This window comes from Capricornis sumatraensis, chromosome 7, assembly GCF_032405125.1.
Source record: "Capricornis sumatraensis isolate serow.1 chromosome 7, serow.2, whole genome shotgun sequence".
NCBI lineage: Eukaryota > Metazoa > Chordata > Mammalia > Artiodactyla > Bovidae > Capricornis > Capricornis sumatraensis.
Window position 1 is genome coordinate 47316943 of NC_091075.1, and position 22423 is coordinate 47339365.

At 40.7% G+C, this 22423-nt stretch overlaps 1 protein-coding gene across 1 annotated transcript in view; it reads left to right on the forward strand.

Moving 5' to 3' along the window:
• The first annotated feature begins 9744 nt into the window (after window positions 1–9744).
• The window catches only part of ZCCHC4 (zinc finger CCHC-type containing 4), a 58507-nt gene continuing 45828 nt past the window's right edge, over window positions 9745–22423 (forward strand). The window contains exons 1-3 of the mRNA XM_068975566.1: window positions 9745–9871; window positions 10600–10718; window positions 11444–11526. Of these exons, the coding sequence (XP_068831667.1) occupies window positions 9745–9871; window positions 10600–10718; window positions 11444–11526 (329 nt within the window). The remainder of the gene's footprint in view (window positions 9872–10599; window positions 10719–11443; window positions 11527–22423) is intronic.

The following is a 22423-nucleotide window of genomic DNA, read 5'->3' on the forward strand; positions in this document are numbered from 1 at the left end:
AAAATTGAAAGCACGTGATATAAAAAAGAAGCTGCTAATCTACTCTGTATGCAAAAAGATGTGTTTATTTTTCCTTTGACTCCAGGAACCCTGGCTGCTCCTCAGCTCTGGATACACAACCCCCACCTGACCGTTAAGCCTTCTGAAACTACTGAAGCTTTCAGAAACAGTAGAAAAACCAGGTAGCTTTGCCTTCTGCAAGAATCAGAAAGTTGTGTAAACATTTAGGGCTGATCCCCTGGCAGCTGGAACTGGTTTAACCAGATTCAGTGACGCTTGTGCAGAAATGTCTGTCTGGGTGAAGAAGCCTGCCTTTAATCTCAGTGGGCCTTTGGGAACAACCCAGAAAGCTGCTCTACCCTTCGAGTGTTTGTTTTAAGTTGTGGCACTTATAGGTAATCAGGAACTGCCTTTCAACCAAGGCACTGGTTTAAACCAAGGTTGCCACCACCCTGGCACAGTGTTTAAGCAGTTTAACATTCAGCTACACTGGCTCTCTGCACAGCAGGTGAGGAATTGCAAGTGCACACTTCCATCAATCTCTAGACTAAATGCTGCTCATTTACTGGGACAACATCCACCCTATGTTTTGAGGGCAAATACTACTATTTATTATTTTAAAAGTTCAAAAGTCTGTGGTTCAAAGAGGGCAACTTGTCATTGCTGGTGTGGAAATTTGATATATAGAGGAATGCAGTAGGAAAAAGTCTTTAACTGAATAAAGAGATGGAAAGGTAACAGAATACGCCACTTTGGCTTAAGCATGATTTGGAGCTTAAGGCAATTGAGAATCAGCAGATATAAGAAAAGCTCACTGCCCTCTTATTTACCTAAAAGGGGGACATACTCTGTAAAGATAACTTGTAAAGATGCCCCCCCTTCACTCCCTCGCTCCCCGCCACCTCCCTTCTCTATCAAGAACAGAAATAAACCACTAGAGATAATTCTAAATCCTTGTTTACCATTAGTTTCACCATCTCCTTGCCTTCTGGAAATTTGCCATCCAGAAGAGCTCAAAGTACTTCTCATATCTTATGTCTCTAAATATATACTGTTCTTTTGTCAAGAGATTGAATATAAGCCTAGGTTCTAACCACCTCTGTGAGAGACTCACTTCTAATGTTCCCATGTGGATGGTTGACAAAAAATGTTCATAAATGTCTGCTTGTTTTATCTTATTAACCTAGTTTTTTTTTTTTTAAGTTTAATTTGTAGGGCCTCAGCCAGAGAACACAAGATGAGTAAAGAAAAAGAATTTTTTCTTTTTCTTTCCCTACAAGATGAACTAGATTCTAGTGGAGTTTCTATTCACAGTTTGGGGAGGTTGAGTTTCTCATGTATGTAATATGTATATTATATATATATATATACACTATATGTGGGTATGTGTGTGTGTTTGTTCACTTATTTAACTGTGCTACCACTTATGAAATTTCTTACTCAGCCGTGTACTATGTTGCGTGTTTTTTGTGCTGTGTAAACATCTGTTTGCTCCTCCGTATTTACTCTTCGCCTTCCCCCCTCTGCTCTATGTTCTGGGAGGCTGACCTTCATGGACACCATCAGCAGGCATCTCCACATCTCATTTCTGTGTTTTTTTTTGTTTGTTTGTTATCTTTCTTTCTTTCTTTCTTTCTTTCTTTCTTTCTTTCTTTCTTTCTTTCTTTTGCCCATAAGAGATGGAAAGATGAAAGATCTGAGGGCCAAAGGAAGAAAGTGAGGTTGGATATTCATTCCCCCAGCTTCTTCCCTGTGGGCCTGTCATGACTGGCTGAGGCCCTCTGCTGAAGGCCATCACTCTGCAGGGCTGTTTCTTCCATATAATTATTCTCTTTGGGTTTCCAGTAACTTTCTTGGCCCTGTAGATCTGGGGTGGAAATAACTTCCTGTTATTAACAGCCCTGAGGGAATACCCTTTCCCTGGGTAGTTCACCTTAACTCTGCCCACAACCTGGTAAACAGTCCCCTTACAAGACTTCCTTCAGTTACCCGACTTGAACGTGCCATCTGTTTCCTGCCAGGATCCAAAAGGTGCACATGTGCTTTCATTTCATTATTCCCACAATTCAGAAGCCACATGTATTATTACATATAGTAAACCTGAGGAAGACTCAGAGATGCTGAGCAACTTGCCTGAAGTGGGTGGCATAATTAATTTGTGAACGGTGGAGCAGGATTCGAAGGGGGCTCTGTGTGGTTCAGTGACCCACCCTCACCAGGCTGAGCTGTATGTGCTGGATGACCTCTATGGTCCCAACCTTTCCCCTTTGTCCTCTTTTCATAAAAAATACTTTGCCGACCCCCTTGACTCCCCCAAAATGAAATTCATAGATGAGGCAGTCTAACTAAACACCTAATTTTTAATAAAATAAAATGTACAAAATATTTTAAAAGGACAGTTACTTATAATAGAGTATATATTTCACATGTAAGTGCTTGGCATGACCACACTGTTACATGATAATGTAGCTGTCAGGTGGACATGCTTACTTTATTTTTTTGTAAAATAATTTTATTTATTTATTTATTGTTGGTTGTGCTAGGTCTTCACTGCTGCTCAGGCTTTCCCCAGTCGCAGCTGAGTGGGGGCTATTCTGTATTTACGGTGCTTAGGTTTTTCATTGTGGCGGCTTCTCTTGTTGTGGAGCACCGGCCACTAGTGCCACCTGGGAGTGGTTGGAAACAGTACCACCAGACACTTGGTTGCCCCAGCGAAGAGTGCTTTTGTGGTAGACTGTGTCACTGCCTCCAGTTCTTCAGCCCTTTGTGACCTATTCCCTTTGCCTTGTAACTTATTAATGTTTGACCAAGTGACCTGCTTGAGTCAAAAGAATGAGGCAGAAGTGACAGTGCAGCTGGAAGCCTAGGCCAAGCTTGTCTATTTCTTCTAGCTGTACTGCATTTCTGTCATTCTCATGAGAAAAACGTGCCCAAGCTGGCCAGTTGGTCACAGTAGGAGGCTGAGGCACACATGGAGAAGAGCTGAGTCATGCTTGTCAAGGTGGATGTAGATCACCTAGACAATGACTTACCTTGGGTAAGATTAGAGAGCTGAACCCCTCTGCTATAAGAAATCTCTGAGATGACAAAATGGACCGGTAACAGCTTCTTTTGCAGGCATTCCAGCAGAAGCTCCAAGTCATCTGCCCAAACCCAAGCCAGTCTTTATGGTTCTTTGTACTCTCAAACTACAATGGACTAAGGACTTCCCTGATAAAAGTGGTTAAGAATCTGCTTTCCAATGCAGGGGATGCAGGTTTGGTCCCTGGTTGGGGAACTAAGATCCCACATGCTATGGGCCGACTAAGCCCTTTAGATGCTTCAACTAGAGAAGCCTGAGTACTGCAATGAAGAACCTGAACCCTGCTTCGAAGACTTAGCACAGCCAAAAAAACACAAACTACAATGGGCCCAAACTGGGGATGGTTGTTTTCCCAAAGGAAACTGGAATTCTGTTAGAGAAGGTAGAGAAGACAGTGAACCACTACCAAATGCTTCACCCATCTTCTGTGCAGCAGATTTGGGGACTGAGGGCTTTTATCATGGCTTCATCCATGTTCTCTGCAGGAAATTTGGGGACTGAGGGCTTTTATCCAGAAAGTCAAGGAGTAAGACTTCCTGATCTCCATAGGAAGATCACCAGTTTGTCCTCTGTTCAGGGTGGAGGACCAAAATCAAGTGTCTCTTAGCAGCATTAAAGATCATGATCTGAGATGGAAATGTGACAAGGGTCTGTCTCAGAGTCCTGTTAAGACTTGAGCTTTTTTCTGCTCAAGGATTTTTGTGTACAAACTAAAAATATTATGAAATAATAAAATGAAACATTAAATTAAAGCTCATATGCATGGCCTTTCCAGCAAAGAACCAACATATGCTATTTAACGTTTTGTTGTCCAGTTGCTCAGTCGTGACCGACTCTTTGTGACCCCATGGGCTGCAGCATGCTAGGCTTCCCTGTCCTTCACCACCTCCTGGAGCTTGCTCAAACTTATGTACATTGAGTCTGTATGTCACTCAACCACCTCGTCCTCTGTCAGCCCCTTCTCCTCAGGGAGCACGTTCAACCCCTGGCTGGGGAAGATCCCATGTGCTGCAAATAAGACCTGGTGCAGACAAAGATGTAGTTTCCAAAGGAGAGTAGAAGCAAACCTGGAAGACATTTAAAGAGGCAGAGGCTGGTATTTGAGAACATATTCATTCAGTTCAGGTCAGTTCAGTTGCTCAGTCATCTCCGACTCTTTGCAACCCCGTGAATCACAGCACGCCAGGCCTCCCTGTCCGTCACCATCTCCTGGAGTTCACTAAAACTCACGTCCATCGAGTCGGCGATGCCATCCAGACATCTCATTCTCTGTCGTCCCCCTCTTCTCCTGCCCCCAATCCCTCCCAGCATCAGACTCTTTTCCAATGAGTCAACTCTTTGCATGATGTGGCCAAAGTACTGGAGTTTCAGTTTTAGCATCATTCCTTCCAAAGAACAGCCAGGGCTGATCTCCTTCAGAATGGACTGGTTGGATCTCCTTGCAGTCCAAGGGACTCTCAAGAGTCTTCTTCAACACCACAGTTCAAAAGCATCAATTCTTCGGTGATCAGCCTTCTTCACAGTCCAACTCTCACATCCATACATGACCACTGGAAAAACCATAGCCTTGACTAGACGGACCTTTGTTGGCAAAGTAATGTCTCTGCTCTTCAATATGCTATCTAGGTTGGTCATAACTTTTTTTCCAAGGATGCAGTCTTCCCCAGCATCAGGGTCTTTTCCAGTGAGTCAGTTCTTCCCATCAGGTGGCTTTTAATTTCATGGCTGCAGTCACCATCTGCAGTGATTTTGGAGCCCCCAAAAATAAAGTCTGACACGGTTTCCACTGTTTCCCCATCTATTTCCCATGAAGTGATGGGACCGGATGCCATGATCTTCGTTTTCTGAATGTTGAGCTTTAAGCCAAATTTTTCACTCTCCTCTTTCACTTTCATCAAGAGGCTTTTTAGTTCCTCTTCACTTTCTGCCATTAACCACCCCCCCTCAAAAAAAATTGGTAATTATTTCTGGTGATATGATTTCATGAATTCAATTGCAAATTTTGCAAACAAGCTTTTTAAAGATTACAAATATGTACCTATAAGCCAAAACTTAAAAAATAGAGGTGTTACTGCTAATGTGAATGAATAATTACGGCTTGAGATATATCCAAAAGTACCATCAACAGCAGGTCCTGAAAGTTTCCTAACTGGAGATGTAGAAGTGCAGATAATGTGCTCCAGAAATCCATGCTAGAGTACTTGAAAAGGGGCATTGTTATGTCAAAGACCAGATGCTACAGGTGCAGGTGAAGATCTGAGTGAAACTATCCCATAAAAAGTGCAGGAAAAGAGGAGTATTTGTAAATTAATATACATTAGTATTAAATGAGTGAGTCTAAATATGTATGAGTAGCATCATTTTTTTTTTACATACTATCAATTTAGTTCAGTCTCTCAGTCATGTCCGACTCTCTGCGACCCCATGGACTGCAGCACGCCAGGCTTCGCTTTCCATCACAAACTCCTGGAGTTTACTCAAACTCATGTCCATTGAGTTGGTGATGCCATCCAACCATCTCATCCTCTGTTGTCCCCTTCTCCCCCCGCCTTCAGTCTTCCCCAGCATCAGGGTCTTTTCCAGTGAGTCAGTTCTTCCCATCAGGTGGCCAAAATATTGGAGTATCGGCTTCAACATCAGTCCTTCCAATGAATATTCAGGACAGATTTCCTTTAGGATGGACTGGTTGGATCTCCTTGCAGTCCAAGTACTCTTAAGAGTCTTCTCCAACACCACAGTTCAAAAGCATCAATTCTTTGGCACATAGCTTTCTTTATAGTCCAACTCTCACATCCATATATGACTACTGGAAAAAAAATAGCTTTGACTAGATGGACCTTTGTTGGCAAAGTAATGTCTGCTTTTCAATATGCTGTCTACGTCGGTCATAACTTTTCTTCCAAGGAGTAAGCGTCTTTTAATTTCATGGCTGCAGTCACCATCTGCAGTGATTTTGGAGCCCCCCAAAATAAAGTCTGTCACTGTTTCCACTGTTTCCCCATCTAATTGCCATGAAGTGAAGGGACTGGATGCCATGATCTTTGTATTCTGAATGTTGAGCTTTAAGCCAACTTTTTCACTTTCCTCTTTCAGTTTCATCAAGAGGCTCTTTAGTACTTCTTTGCTTTCTGCCATAAGGGTAGTGTCATCTGCATATCTGAGGGCATTGATATTTCTCCTGGCAATCTTGATTCCAGCTCATGCTTCCTCCAGCCCAGCGTTTCTCATGATGTACACTGCATATAAGATAAATAAGCAGGGTGACAATATACAGACTTGATGTAAGCCTTTTCCTATTTGGAACCAGTCTGTTGTTCCATGTCCAGTTCTATCTGTTGCTTCCTGACCTGCATACAGATTTCTCAAGAGGCAGGTCAGGTGGTCTGGTATTTCCATCTCTTGAAGAACTTTCCACAGTTTGTTGTGATCCACACAGTCAAAGGCTTTGGCATAGTCAACAAAGGAGAAAATAGGAATAGATGTATTTCTGGAGCTCTCTTGCTTTTCTGATGACCCAATGGATGTTGGCAATTTGATCTCTGGTTCCTCTACCTTCTCTAAAACCAGCTTGAACATCTGGAAATTCACGGTTCATGTATTGTTGATGCCTGGCTTGGAGAATTTTGAGCATTACTTTACTAGCGTGTGAGACGAGTGCAATTGTGTGGTAGTTTGAGTATTCTTTGGCATTGCCTTTCTTTGGGATTGGAATGAAAACTGACCTTTCCCAGTCCTGTGGCCACTGCTGAGTTTTCCAAATTTGCTGGCATATTGAGTGCAGCACTTTCACAGCATCATCTTTCAGGATTTGAAATAGCTCAATTGGAATTCCATCACCTCCACTAGCTTTGTTCATAGTGATGCTTCCTAAGGCCCACTTGACTTCACATTCCAGGATGTCTGGCTCTAGGTGAGTGATCACACCGTCATGGTTATCTGGGTCATGAAGATCTTGTTTGTATAGTTCTGTGTATTCTTGCCACCTCTTCTTAATATCTTCTTCTACTGTTAGGTCCATACCATTTCTGCCCTTTATTGAGCCCATCTTTGGATGAAATGTTCCCTTGGTATCTTGAATTTTCTTGAAGAGATCTCTAGTCTTTCACGTTTTATTGTTTTCCTCTATTTCTTTGCAATGATCACTGAGGAAGGCTTTCTTTTCTTTCCTTGCTATTCTTTGGAACTCTGCATTCAAATGGGCATATCTTTCCTGTTCTCCTTTGCTTTTTGCTTCTCTTCTTTTCACAGCAATTTTAAGGCCTCCCAGATAGCCATTTTGCTTTTTTGCATTTCTTTTTTTGGGGGGGATGGTCTTGCTCCTTGTCTCCTGTACAATGTCATGAACCTCTGTCCATAGTTCATCAGGCACTCTGTCTAGCAGATCTAGTCCCTTAAATCGATTTCTCACTTTCCCTGTATAATCATAAGAGATTTGATTTAGGTCATACCTGAATGGCCTAGTGGTTTTCCCTACTCTCTTCAACTTTAGTCTGAATTTGGCAATAAGGAGTTCATGATCTGAGTCACAGTCAGCTCCCTGTCTTGTTTTTGCTGACTGGATAGAGGTTCTCCATCTTTGGCTGCCAAAAATATAATCAATATGATTTCGGTGTTGACCATCTGGTGATGTCCATGTGTAGAGTCTTCTCTTGTGTTGTTGGAAGAGGGTGTTTGCTATGACAAGTGCGTTTTCTTGGCATAACTCTATTAGCCTTTGTCGTGCTTTATTCTGTACTCCAAGGCCAAATTTGCCTGTTACTCCAGGTGTTTCTTGACTTCCTACTTTTGCATTTCAGTCCTTTATAATAAATAGGACATCTTTTTTGAGTGTTACTTCTAGAAGGTCTTGTAGGTGTTCATAGAACCGTTCAACTTCAGCTTCTTCAGTATTACTGATTGGGGCATAGACTTGGATTACTGTGATATTGAATGGTTTGCCTTGGAAATGAACAGAGATCATTCTGTCATTTTTGAGATTGCATCCAAGTACTGCATTTTGGATGCATTTGTTGAGTATGATGGCAACTCCATTTCTGCTAAGGGATTCTTGCCCACAGTAGTAGATATAATGGTCATCTGAGTGAAATTCACCTATTCCAGCCCACTTTGGTTCACCGATTTCTAAAATATCAACGTTCATTCTTGCCATCTCCTGTTTGACCACTTCCAATTTGCCTTGATTCATGGACCTAACCTTCCAAGTTCCTATGCAATATTGCTCTTTACAGCATTGGACCTTACTTCCATTACCAGTTACCTCCACAACTGGGTGTTGTTTTTGCTTTGCCTCTGTCTCTTCATTCTTTCTGGAGTTATTTCTCCACTCTTCTCTAGTAGCATATTGGGCACCTGCTGACCTGGGGCATTCATCTCTCAGTGTCCTATCTCTCTGCCTTTTCATACTGTTCATGGGGTTCTCAGGGCAAGAATACTGAAGTGGTTTGCCTTTCGCTTCTGCAGTGGACCACATTTTGTCAGAACTCTCTACCATGATCCGTCCATCTTGGTTAGCCCTACACAACAAGGATCATAGTTTCACTGAGTTAGACAAGGCTGTGGTGCATGTGATCAATTTGATTAGTTTTCTGTGATTGTGGTTTTCAGTCTGTCTGCCCTCTGATAGAGAAGGATAAGAGGCTTATGGAAGCTTCCTGATGGGATAGACTGACTGAGGGGGAAACTGGGTCTTATTCTGATGGGCAGGGCCATGCTCAGTAAATCTTTAATTCAATTTTCTGTTGATGGGTGGAGCTCTGTATATATATAGTATATATTACATACTATAGATACTGACTGTTTCATCTACAACCATTCATGTGTTTACTGCAGTTACATAATAAGTCTTGAAATTGGGTAAACTAATTTCTCCTACTTCATTATTTTTCAAAATTGTTTAGCCTATTGTAGTTTTCTCACCTATCCTTATGAATTTCAGAATAATATTGTCCAAATCTACAAACATCTGACAAAGATATACTGTAAATTTCGGTATAAGTGACATTTTTACTAAGTTGAGTCTTCAGCTATTTTTATCAGTCGTGGCTGGTGGTGGTGGTTATGTTGCCTTTTGGATTTTTAACCAGACCAAATCTTTGCTGCACTGCTAAGAGTCATCTGTGGTCATAACCTTCACAGAGTGTAAGGGGAAACTCATTCAGTCGTGTCTGACTCTTTGCGACCTCATGGACTATACAGTCTGTGGAATTCTCAAGGCCAGGATACTGGAGTGGGTAGCCTTTCCCTTCTCCAGGGGATTTTTGCAATCCAGGGATAGAACCCAAGTCTCCCCCATTTCAGGCGATTCTTTACCAGCTGAGCCTCAGGGGAAGCCCAAGAGTCATTTCATCTCCTGGCTATATTCTTACGCAAGGAGGGTACTCACGGATCCTAAGGTACTAAGGCTGAGGCAGAAAATAGGTGCGCTTACTGCACAGGGTCCAGCAAGTTGCCTGTCAACCCATCCCGTCTCCCACTCACTCCCGGGAGTGGGACCTCTTAGCCTCCAGCTAGCAAGGGACAGGGTTTAGGGGCATGACCTCCGCTCCAGCGGCCGAAGTTCCTCCTAGCAGCGTGGGGGCGCTCTAAAGTGGTTGCAGGTCCAAGCGGCGCTCTTTCTCAGCCTCTTTGGTCCGGACTGAGGCTTTCGGGACGGCGGTGGGAAGATGGCGACCTCCAGGGACCAGCTTGGAACCGTGGAGGCAGAGGGGAGCTTGGGTCGCCGGGGATACTCGGGAGTCGAGGTGGTGCTTTCTTCTGATCCCGCCACCCCCTCCCCGCTGTGCCCTCACGGTGGGTCCGCGTCTGGGCTCAGCCTGGCTGTCTGGTGCCAGGGGGCGTGGTTAGCCTGAGGGTGCCTGGGGCATTTAGGGCTCCCGAATTTTTATCTGCCTCTCTCTCCCACTGAGTGCTTTTCCACTTACTTAAGAAACCTTCAAAGAAGCCTTCCTCTTGTGATTTTGGCTCCATCGCGGTTACATCTTTTTTGAAGGGACGAGGCAGAGGCTAGGCACAAAGGATGTATGTTATTGAGTAATTCCCATTGCGAAGTACTTTGATATTTCATGTTGACTTGCTTTATTTTTAGTTAAAAAAATGTTAGGGAGGCGCGAAATCATGAATTCTTGCTTAGAAACCAGACCCAGTTTTTCTCTTAACTCGTGGAGAGAGAGTGTGTCCAAATCTAAATGCTAAGAGTTTCACTGAAAAGGTAACTGAGCAGAGGTAACAAAGTGCTCAGTTGTTCGAACTCTGTTGTTGTGTCAGGACCTAAACGGTTCACCATGTGGACTGCAACTGTACTGACACTAGCGTTTTCTTTCTGGAGAGACTGGTTTTCGAAATATATTTCCTAAGTAGTCAGTGCCTGAATGTTGTGACTTTCGGTTAAAAAAAATTATCGAAGGATTGCATTTAATTATGACAACCTATGCATAAAACTAAAACATTTTGTTTGAGGTCGGTGAAAACCAGAAACTGGATATTGATGACTGACATGTTTTTTCTTATTATGGAACTAGGACCTACTCTTCTGTTTGTAAAAGTGAACCAAGGGAAAGAAGAAACACGGAGGTTTTATGCCTGTTCAGCTTGTAGAGATAGAAAAGATTGTAATTTTTTTCAGTGGGAAGATGAAAAGGTATATCAGCTTTCTGGATATATTTATTTATTTATTTTTGATGTGTGTGTGACATTTTGTTGAGAATGTATGAGATAAACCTCTTAAGAGATGAAGATACCATGTTTTATGGTCCAGAGATTGGAGTTTATATTTACTTTGAACTTACTTTGACTACTGATGTCTTAAACTACTGTCTCAAAGAATGAATTTCCTTTAAAACTTTCTGAGGTATTAATACTGAGTTTGCAAATATAGATTTCTTCCTGAAGAATGCAGGTCATGATCATTCCAGGAAATATTTTAGAAAAACCCTTTTTGGGAAGCGTTTGCATCAAACATCCTTTCTTCAGCTACTGGATGGCTGACGAAGGCACTTAGAGCTACATTTATGAGCTTGGTATCCTCTTGGCTTAGTGCCAGTTCAACTTTCTGAAAGTTTTGACTAGAAACCTTTCAGCTTTGTTAGGTTTATTGGGAAACAGTCTGTGTGCCACTCTTTTGTAGACCTTACAGATCACCGTGTCTGAATTAATCTCTCAGTGATTCAATACATTGTTTACTGTTTCAAACTGCTCTAGAGTTTCCCCAGCTTAATGTCTTTTGTTTTCCCCCGAAATGAATGCTTGTTTACAGCTTTGAGCTGCCTGAGTTTCTGGCTTCTTGGTGTTCGAATATGATACCACTTTTTCTAGGATGTTAGCCAGTTTGATGATTTACTAAGTGGATTTTGTACTATCTTTCAGTTGTCAGGAGCCAGACTTGCTGCCCGGGAAGCCCATAACCGAAGCTGTCAGCCTCCTTTATCCCGATCTCAGTGTGTGGAAAGGTACTGATGGGGTGTCACTTTTAATTTATTATCCCATTGTTGATTTTTTTCTCTGTGCCTTTAAGTTTACTTTAAGTAATTAGTGTATTTTTGTTGTGGTAAAATGTATATTTAACATTTACCAATTCAGTTCAGTCCAGTCGCTCAGTCGTGTCCAACTCTTTGCGACCCCGTGAACCACAGCACACCAGGCCTCCCTGTCTATCACCAACTCCCTGAGTACACCCAAATCCATGTCCATTGAGTTAGTGATGCCATTCAACCATCTCATCCTCTGTCGTCCCCTACTCCTCCTGCCCTCAATCCCTCCCAGCATCAAGATCTTTTCAGATGAGTCAGCTCTTCACATGAGGTGGCCAAAGTATTGGAGTTTTCAGCTTCAACATCAGTCCTTCCAATGAACACCCAGGACTGATCTCCTTTAGAATGGACTGGTTGGATCTCCTTGCAGTCCAAGGGACTCTCAAGAGTCTTCTCCAACACCACAGTTCAAAAGCATCAATTCTTTGGCCCTCAGCTTTCTTTAGTCCAACTCTCAAATCCATACATGACCACTGGAAAAACCATAGCCTTGACTAGACTGACCTTTGTTGGCAAAGTAATGTCTCTGCTTTTTAATATGCTGTTTAGGACTTCACTTTTCACTTTGATGCATTGGAGGAGGAAATGGCAACCCACTCCAGGGTTCTTGCCTGGAGAATCCCAGGGACAGGGGAACCTGGTGGGCTGTTGTCTGTGGGGTCGCACAGAGTCAGACATGATTGAAGCGACTTAGCAGTAGCAGCAGCAGCAGATTGGTCATAACTTTCCTTCCAAGGAGTAAGCGTCTTTTAACTTCATGGCTGCAGTCACCATCTGCAGTGATTTTGGAGCCCAGAAAAATAAAGTCAGCCACTGTTTCCACTGTTTCCCCATCTATTTACCATGAAGTGATGGGTTACCGGATGCTATGATCTTTGTATTCTGAATGTTGGCTTTAAGCCAACTTTTTTCACTCTCTTTCACTTTCATCAAGAGGCTCTTTAATTCTTCTTCACTTTCTGCCATAACGGTGGTGTCATCTGCATATCTGAGGTTACTGATATTTCTTCCGGCAGTCTTGATTCTAGCTTGTGCTTCCTCTAGCCCAGCGTTTCTCAAGATGTAGCCTGTATATAAGTTAAATAAGCAGGGTGACAGTGTACAGACTTGATGTACTCCTTTTCCTATTTGGAACCAGTCTGTTGTTCCATGTCCAGTTCTATCTGTTGCTTCCTGACCTGCATATAGATTTCTCAAGGGGCAGGTCAGGTGGTCTGGTATTCCCATCTCTTGAAGAACTTTGCACAGTTTGTTGTGATCCACAGAGTCAAAGGCTTTGGCGTAGTCAATAAAGCAGAAATAGATGTTTTTCTAGAACTCTCTTGCTTTTTCCATGATCCAGCGGATGTTGGCAATTTGATCTCTGGTTCCTCTGCCTTTTCTAAAACCAGCTTGAACATCTGGAAGTTCACAGTTCACGTATTGCTGAAGCCTGGCTTGGAGTATTTCAAGCATTACTTTACTAGCGTATGAGTTGAGTGCAATTGTGTGGTAGTTTGAGCATTCTTTGGCATTGCCTTTCTGATCACATGGACCACAGCCTTGTCTAGCTCAATGAAACTGAGCCATGCCCTGTGGGGCCACCCAAGACGGGTGAGTCATGGCGGAGAGGTCTGACAGAATATGGTCCACTGGAGAAGGGAATGGCAAACCACTTCAGTATTCTTGCCTCGAGAACCCCATGAACAGTGTGAAAAGGCAAAAAGATAGGATACTGAAAGATGAACTCCCCAGGTCAGTAGGTGCCCAGTATGCTACTGGAGATCAGTGGAGAAAAACTGCAGAAAGAATGAAGGGATGGAGCCAAAGCAGTATCAACACCCAGTTGTGAATGGGACTGGTGACGGAAGCAAGGTCCGATCCTGTAAAGAGTAACATTGCACAGGAACCTGGAATGTTAGGTCCATGAATCAATGCAGATTGGAAGTGATCAAACAGGAGATGACAAAAGTGAACGTCGATATTCTAGGAATCAGCAAACTAAAATGGACTGGAATGGGTGAATTTAACTCAGATGACCATTATATCTACTGCTGTGGGCAGGAATCCTTTAGAAGAAATGGAGTAGCCATCATAGTCAACAAAAGAGTCTGAAATGCAGAACTTGGATGCAATCTCAAAAATGACAGAATAAAGTGGCGATAATTATATTAACAGTGTTGTGCAACCATCACCACTACGTTTCATCACCCCAAATTCTGTCACTGTTAAGTAATAACTCTCCATTGCACCTTCCTCTAGTCTGCGATAACCTTTAATCTACTTTTTGTCGCTATGAATTTGACCATTCTAGGTACTTCAGATAACAGGAATCATCTGTATTTGTCTTGTTGTGTCTGGCTTATTTCACTTAGAGTAGTGTTTTCAAGGCTTATCCATGTTGTAGCATGTATCAAAACTTCATCCTTTTTATGGCTGAATGACATTCATTTGTATATGTGTACCACATCTTGTCTATCCATCAGTGGACACCCAGATGGTTCCACCTTTGGGCCGTTGTATGTAATAGTCAACACATGTTGGTGTATAAATAGTTTGAGTCCCTGTTTTCATTTCTTTGTGTACATCCCTAGGAGTAGAATTACTGGATCATCATGGCATCCGGTCCCATCACTTCATGGGAAATAGATGGGGAAACAGTGGAAACAGTGTCAGACTTTATGTTTTGGGGCTCCAAAATCACTGCAGATGGTGACTGCAGCCATGAAATTAAAAGATGCTTACTCCTTGGAAGAAAAGTTATGACCAACCTAGATAGCATATTCAAAAGCAGAGACATTACTTTGCCGACTAAGGTCCGTCTAGTCAAGGCTATGGTTTTTCCAGTGGTCGTGTATGGATGTGAGAGTTGGACTTGTGAAGAAGGCTGAGCACCAGAGAATTGATGCTTTTGAACTGTGGTGTTGAAGAAGACTCTTGAGAGTCCCTTGGACTGCAAGGAGATCCAACCAGTCCATTCTAGAGGAGATCAGCCCTGGGTGTTCTTTGGAAGGAATGATGCTAAAGCTGAAACCCCAGTACTTTGGCCATGTCATGCGAAGAGTTGACTCATTGGGAAAGACTTTGATGCTGGGAGGGATTGGGGGCAGGAGAAGGGGACGACAGAGGATGAGATGGCTGGATGGCATCACTGACTCGATGGACATGAGTCTGAGTGAACTCCAGGAGTTGGTGATGGACAGGGAGGCCTGGCGTGCTGCGATTCATGGGGTCGCAAAGAGTTGGACATGACTAAGTGACTGAACTGAATTGAACTGATGATAATACTGTTTAGTTTTTTGAGAAATTGCCAACCCACCCCCCAGCAATGTAGGAGGGTTCCAATTTCTGCATGTCTTTGCTAACATGTATTATTATTATTTTTTGCTAGGATAGCCATCCTAGCAGTTGTGTTTTTGATTTTTTGTTTCCTTCTGTATTGATTTTTGTTTCCTTCTGTATTAATTTTTGTTTCCTTCTGTGTTAATGGTGTTGACCATCTTTTCACATGCATTTTGGCCATTTATATATCTTCTTGGAGAAATGTCTATTCATGTCCTTTGCCTACTTTAACAAGGTCATTACTGTTTTTGTAGTTGAGCTGCAGGAGTTCTTTATATGTTCTAGGTGTGTGTGTGTGCATGCACTCAGTCGCGTCTGACTCTTTGTGACCCCAAGGACTGTAGCTTGCCAAGCTCCTCTGTCCATGGGATTCTCAGGCAAGAATATTGGAGTGGGTTGCCATATATTACTCCAGGGGATCTTCGAAACCAGGGATTGAACCTGAATCCCTTGTGTCTCTTGCTTTGGCAGGGGGATTCTTTACCACAAGAGTGTATCAAAGGGTCTCATCTTTCAATTTTTGTTGTTGTTGTTGCGTGTGCTTTTGTTATCATAGCTAAGAATCATTGCCAAATCCAGTTTCATGATACTGTAATCTTCTTTATTGAAATAGTATTAATAAAAGAACTAAATTTTTTTTTTTAACTATAACATCTGTCTTTAAAAATCTGCATTTTTAAAATGTTTTATTGGGTTAACTGGAATTGAGTCACAGGTTTAATTTGTTGGTAAACTTGTGAAGAAAATTCATCCCTTTCCTTTGTGGTAGGCATCGTGCTCTATGTGCTGGGGGAAGCTTCTTTCAAAGCCTCTAGTCTTGGTTGCTGATGACAAACAGGTTTTCACTCTCGTGACAGCTCTTTCTGGTTACCTGGGTTGCTGTGTTGAGAAGGATTCTGAAGTCTTGTCTAGGTTAAGTGGAAAGGATACTGGGATCTGTTAAAAATGTCTTCCTGAGCTTTTAAAGTCCTTTGATGGAGGTGACTTTTTTAAAGATAACTTGATTGCCCCTTAACTACAGTACTTAGTGATATCTACTTAATTTATGGGAATTAACTTGATATCTTCTTAATTTATGGGAATTAAATCAACAGTGAAAAATGTTGAAAGGCGAATTGATGAAAATTGGGTACCACTGAGCCAGGCATCATGTGAGGTGTTTTCCATGTGAAGTGAAGTGAAAGTCACTCAGTTGTGTCCAACTCTTTGTGACCCCAAGAACTGTAGCCCACCAGGCTCCTCTGTCCATGGGATTCTCCAGGCAAGAATACTGAAGTGGGTTGCTGTTTCCTGCTCCATGAGATACTATTTAATCCTGCCAAGGTGGTTTAGATGAAACTTGTGGCTTGGAGAAGTTAAGTTAACCTCATCAACTTCATACTACTAGAATGACTGAGCAGTGACTCAAACTTATGCCTCTCTGATTCTGAAGTAGTATTTTTAAGCATATAGTTCAGTTCAGTTCAGTCGCTCAGTCATGTCCTACCCTTTGCAACCCCATGAATCACAGCACACCAGGCCTCCCTGTCCATCACCAACTCCCGGAGTTTACCCAAACTCATGTCCATCGAGTCAGTGATGCCATCCAGCCATCTCATCCTCGGTCGTCCTCTTCTCCTCCTGCCCCCAATCCCTCCCAGCATCAGGGTCTTTTCCAATGAGTCAACTCTTCACATGAGGTGGCCAGAGTATTGGAGTTTCAGCTTTAGCATCAGTCCTTCCAATGAACACCCAGGACTGATCTCCTTAGGATGGACTGATTGGATCTCCTTGCAGTTCAAGGGACTCTCAAGAGTCTTCTCCAACACCACAGTTCAAAAGCATCAATTCTTCGGCACTCAAAGCAGATAGTAATTAATATATGATGTGCAGTAATTTAATTTAAGGAAATTTAAGGATATAAAAGTTATATAGAGATATATTATTATGAGGTTATCATAATGAGATAGAATAAATGCAGAAAGTAGAAAGTAGGTTTTTCCCTTTGAAGCCATCACTTTGGTCATTTTCTAGTACTTTCCCCCTGGCCTCTTTCCTGTGCAAAGGGGTTGTGGTCATAATGTGTACTTACTTTTGTACTCTACCATATCACTTTTAGCTAATAAGCATGTATTTCATGTTATTGCATAAAAATACTGGTGATTCAGTTAAACTCTGTAAGAAAATTTACATGATCTTCTTTCCTTACATAATAAGATTTTAGCCTGGAGCTAAGCCACTGTGCAAATCTTTGTACTGCCAGAGTATGGTTTTTGATCCTGAAGAATTTTTGAAATACATATTTCATGATAATTAGAAATAAAAACACTGGCTAGAATATGAAAATATTAAAATTTTTTCAAAAGGTTATTTCCTGGGGGCTGTAATTTCATCTGTTCTAGTGATGATAATTGAGAGCTTGTCTTAAATCATCTGTGATCCAAAACCTCAGATTTTGTTCCCCGGGCCTCTGTCCATTTATCTATCCTTCCATCCATCCAATCATTTATTCATTCTTTGTTGAGGACTCAAAAAAAACTTAAAATGCTAGTAATAATGGAGTTGAGATATATTTAAAAATAATACACTGCAAAGAAGATGTACTGTGTTGCCAGTATTCTTAGAAAAACTGGGTACTGTGGAAGGTCAGAAGCTTTACAGATTACTTGTGCCTTCACTAACTGATTCAATTTAAGGATATGGTATTTAAATAGATTTTGGAGGATTGGTAAAAGTTTACACTTTTTGAAGTATAGTGTCATTGATTTTACTGCATCAGTTTATAGCTGATGCTCTTATTTATGCTTTCGTATTTGCTTGCTTCAGAGTGAAAAGTTTGAAATTAATCATTCTTCAAAATTAAAAATGTTGCCTTTCTCAAACCAAAGTTTATTAAATTACCTGTTCTATGCTATTAATTGCTTATTCTTTTAGTGTGTCTTCAGTTTGAGACTAGAAAATTCTTCTTGTGTGTAATGGACCTAAGGATGACATACTATTACTTGAGATTATAATTGTTTTCTAATTTAATTTTATACAACTCATTTGTGTTATCTTATTAAGTAACTATATTTGAAAGTGTTAAAATGCATTTAAACATTATACCTATTTTATAAAGCAAACTTTCCATCTGTTACGGTGACATAGCATTAGCTTTTCATTGATTTAGTTTTGAAATTGTTAAAAAAGAACAATTGTAGTTATTGAGATAAATAGATTTTGTTACTTGGTTTTTATTATGGAACTGGCAGTGCTGCACAGACTTCTAAGTTCTACAATATAGGATTTGATAATCATTTTCCTAATTTTACTCTTTGAACCATGCTTTATATTTCATATGTGTTCAGCTGACTGGTTTACATTTTGTGCCTGAAACGACTTTCCTTGCAGTTTTTAGCTGCCTGTTATGTATTCTATTATGTAGTATGTTGGCCATCTTTATCATGATCCCTGAAGTCTTAGAGAAGATTTATTTTAATGCTAAAATCAGCATTAATTTATGTGCATCCAGATAGTTTTGTTTAGTTGATAATTCATTTGGTTATATTTTTTTCAGAGCTCATTTAAACTCAGATTTTCAAGGTCTGCTATTAGGGAAATGCCATAAACATAATTTGTCTCCTCTTGGAAAGACAAATGGAACATCAAATGGAGATCAATAAAAGTGACATTCAGAATGCTAGCCTGCAGTTTGTGAGTCATGCTGAGCCGTGCAGCAGAATGAATTTCTTCTTGCCCCCGGGTGTGTGTAGTAAGTACAGATGAGGAGGGAGCGCTGAGTAATCCTTCGCTCTGGAGAGTCTCATGTTCTTCCTACCAAGCTTAAAAAAACTCTTGTGTCTGAATGTTACATAAAGCCATGAATGATGATGTAATTCTGAATAGAAATATGCCTAAGATCTCAGTTGATCTTGTCAAGAGAAGGTTACTAAACTAGCAATAAAAACTTTCTGAAGGATAGCTTTGACCAGACACAAAATATGTAAGTGGAGGTTCATTTAACATTGTTCTTTATCTTTTCTTAAAAATAATTAAACTTAGTGGCTTAAGATAGTTCCATGTAGTTAGTGAACTGCCACACTAGCCCCTGGCTTTGAACTTTCATCTCTTCCTGGTGATTTGCACTTTGTCCTGCCTTCAGTTGGCTTCAGTGGGTGTGTGATAGGCAGTCCTTTTGCCTGTTTTTAAGTAGCAGAAGCTGACATAGCATTATCTCTTTGGGGAGCTTCCTTTCTCCTTTTTCCTGTAAAGCCTTTGATTGTTTTTGTCTTTCATTCAATGATGAGTGTTTACTTCTCTGATATCAAGTGTGCTTCGGTTTCCAGGGCTTCTTCAGGCGGTGCTAGCAGTAAAGAACCCGCCTGCCAATGCAGGAGTTGTAAGAGATGTGGGTTTGACCCCTGGGTTGAGAAGATCTCCTGGAGAAGAGCATGGCAACCCACTCTAGTATTAACGCCTGGAGAATCCCATGGACAGAGGAGCCTAGCAGGCTACAGTCCATAGGGTCGCAAAGAGTCAGACACAACTGAAGCAACTTACGTGCTTCCGCTCTGTTGCTCTGGTTTGGTCCTTGACTGCAGGCACAATAACTTTGTGTGTCGGGACTGAGTCATAGGATGATGGCAGTGACGCTCCACCTACAGTCTGGCTGATGGCAGTTTTAAATCATGTCTCAATATCCTCGATGCTAAAATATGAAAATGTATGCATCTTCTGCTAAGTCACTTCAGTAGATGTGGTGAAATAGGTTGATTGGATTTTGCTTTTGTGATCCAGTCTTTCTTCTAATGGGTGGATTTATTTAGCCCGTTTTAATGGTAGGTACGATAGATACGCTTGGTCCTGGTTTTGTTGTATGATATTTATTGCTTCTTTTTATTCTCTTTCACTCTATGGTCTATGTTTGCTTTTTTTAATGTGTGTTTCTTCTGTATTATTGTTTTCATGGTTGCCTTTGTGGTTTTTTAAACCAGATTTAATTTTTTTTTTTTATATTGCCTTCATCTAAAAATGAGAAATGGTGACTTTATATATTTCTTCTTCTGTCTTTCCTTCTCTATAGTTACTATCTGATTTCAGTTGATTATTTCTTTTTAGGGTTAACCTCATACCTTTGATTGTTGCTTATAGCACTTTTACTTGATTTTTCAGTTTTAAATTATATCTTTTGGCCTATGGCTCTAAAATATGAGAAAATCAGTATACTTCTACTAACTCCCACTTTCTCTTCCCCTTCCTCTGCTGGTTTTATTTGGATTTTTATTGTTTCCATTTTATACTATGATACTCATATTTTTTTCTCATTTTAGTCTGTGGTCAAATGGATTTAGTGCTGACTGACAGTCTACTGTTGTTTCATTTGGCTGAAATTTATCCTCCAGCAGTTTTAATTCTCTCATAAAAAAACCTTTGATTAATTAAAAAATAATTGACATCAAAATATCCATGTGGCTATTGTGTGATTCCATTTATATTAAAACATGTATTAATCATAATAACTTCTTTACTGTACAACTTTTGTTTTCCACTAGTTAATAACAGTTTGGGGCTTATTTGTTTTGTATAACTATCTGTTTAATTATTTATGTGCTTCAGAAATGATTCAATTGCAAACTCTCTGCCTGTTGTCTGAACTCTCTCAAAACATTCAGATGTAACATAATCTCTCAGCTTCACCTTCTTGAAGAAATCTGAACTGCTCCTGACTGGAAAAGTTGCCCTTTCTCCTTGACATCCAGCTGTCCATCAGTTTCTGCATGAAGTAACCAGATTACATAACTGTATAACCTCTATCCTTCCAAGTCCAAAAATATTTAATGCCTTTATTCTTTGTTGTTGTGGGTTTTTTTACAATTAGAAATTTAATCTCTATTTTTCCTTTTACACACATATATTTTAATTAAAGTATACTTGATTTACAATGTGTTAATTTCTGGTGTACAGTAAAGTGATTTGGTTTTATATGTTGTTGATCAGTTGCTAAGTTGTGTCCAACTCTTTGTGACCCCATGGACTAAAGCACGCCCAACTCCCCTGTCCTGCACTATCACCTGGAGTTTGCTCAGATTCATGTCCATTGAATTGGTAATGTCATCCAACCATCTCATCCTCTACTGCCTTCTTCTCCTTCCCCCTCAATCTTTCCCAGCATCAGGGTTTTTTTTCAGCGAGTTTCGGCTCTTCACATCAGGTTGCCACAGAATCAGAGCTTCAGCTTCAGCATCAGTCCTTCCAATGAATATTTAGGGTTAATTTCCTTTAGGATTGACTGATTTGATCTCCTTGCGATCCAAGGACTCTCAAGAGGCTTCTGCAGAACTGCAGTTCAAAAGCATCTATTCTTCAGCGCTCAGCCTTCTTTATGGTCCAACTCTCACATCCATACATGACTACTGGAGAAACAAACCGTAACTTTGGCTGTATAGACCTTTGTCAGCAAAGTAATGTCTCTGCTTTTTAATACACTGTTTAGGTTGGTCATAGCTTTCCTTCCAAGGAGCAAGCATCTTTTAATTTCATGGCTGCAGTCACTGTCTGCAGTGACTTTGGAGCCTAAGAAAATAAACTCTATCACTGTTTTCATTTTTTCCCCATCTGTTTGTCATGAAGTGATGGGACCAGCTGCCATGATCTTCATTTTTTGAATGTTGAGTTTTAAGCCAGCTTTTTCACTCTCCTCTTTTACCCTCAGTAAGAGGCTCTTTAGTTCCTCTTCACTTTCTGCCATTAGAGTTTTATATATATATTAGTTTTTCAGATTTGTCTCCATTATAGTTTATTACAAGATACTGAATATAGTTTGCTGTGCTCTACAGTAGAGCCTTGTTGCTTCTTTTTTATGTATAGCAGTGTACATTTACTAATCATGAACTAATTTATCTCTCCCTACCCTCCTTTCCCCTGAGGTAACCATAAGCTTTTTTCTATGTTTGTGTCACTCCTTTGTTCTTGAATGGCATTGTATTTAAATATAAAATTATTCGGATGTGTATTTTCTTTGGGGTTTTGCAGGATTGCTTCATGTCCTCCAGAGCAGTGCTTCTTAATGATCTGTGTTAAAGGGTCAGTGTTTTGTTTGTTTGCTTGATTTATATTTTTATTCACAGTTCACGGGGATTGGATTCTTCTATAATATAATAAAAATATAATTAGAAAATAAGATGAAAAAGAAGGCCTACAAAATGCAAGCCCACATTTTTTATTATTAGACTGAACAGACATAAAGTGCTCTGCCTAGATGGTATCAAAGTTTCTAAACACGTACTCTTAATGTCTGTCTTTGTCTGGTCAGGAACTAGAAGCACATGTTGGCCAGCTCCAGTGCCTGGCCTCTTTGCAGAGCGCTGTTCTAGAGTTAAGTAAGTACTGTAGATGTCTGGGGCCAGTTTGATTTGTTATCACTCAGCAGTTGACTTGATCTTTTCTCTTTGTGCTTTGAAATCTTGTATTTCTGTAAATATCTTTATGCTGATACTTCATTGATAGGATTCTAGGTTGGGAATATATTTTCTTCAGA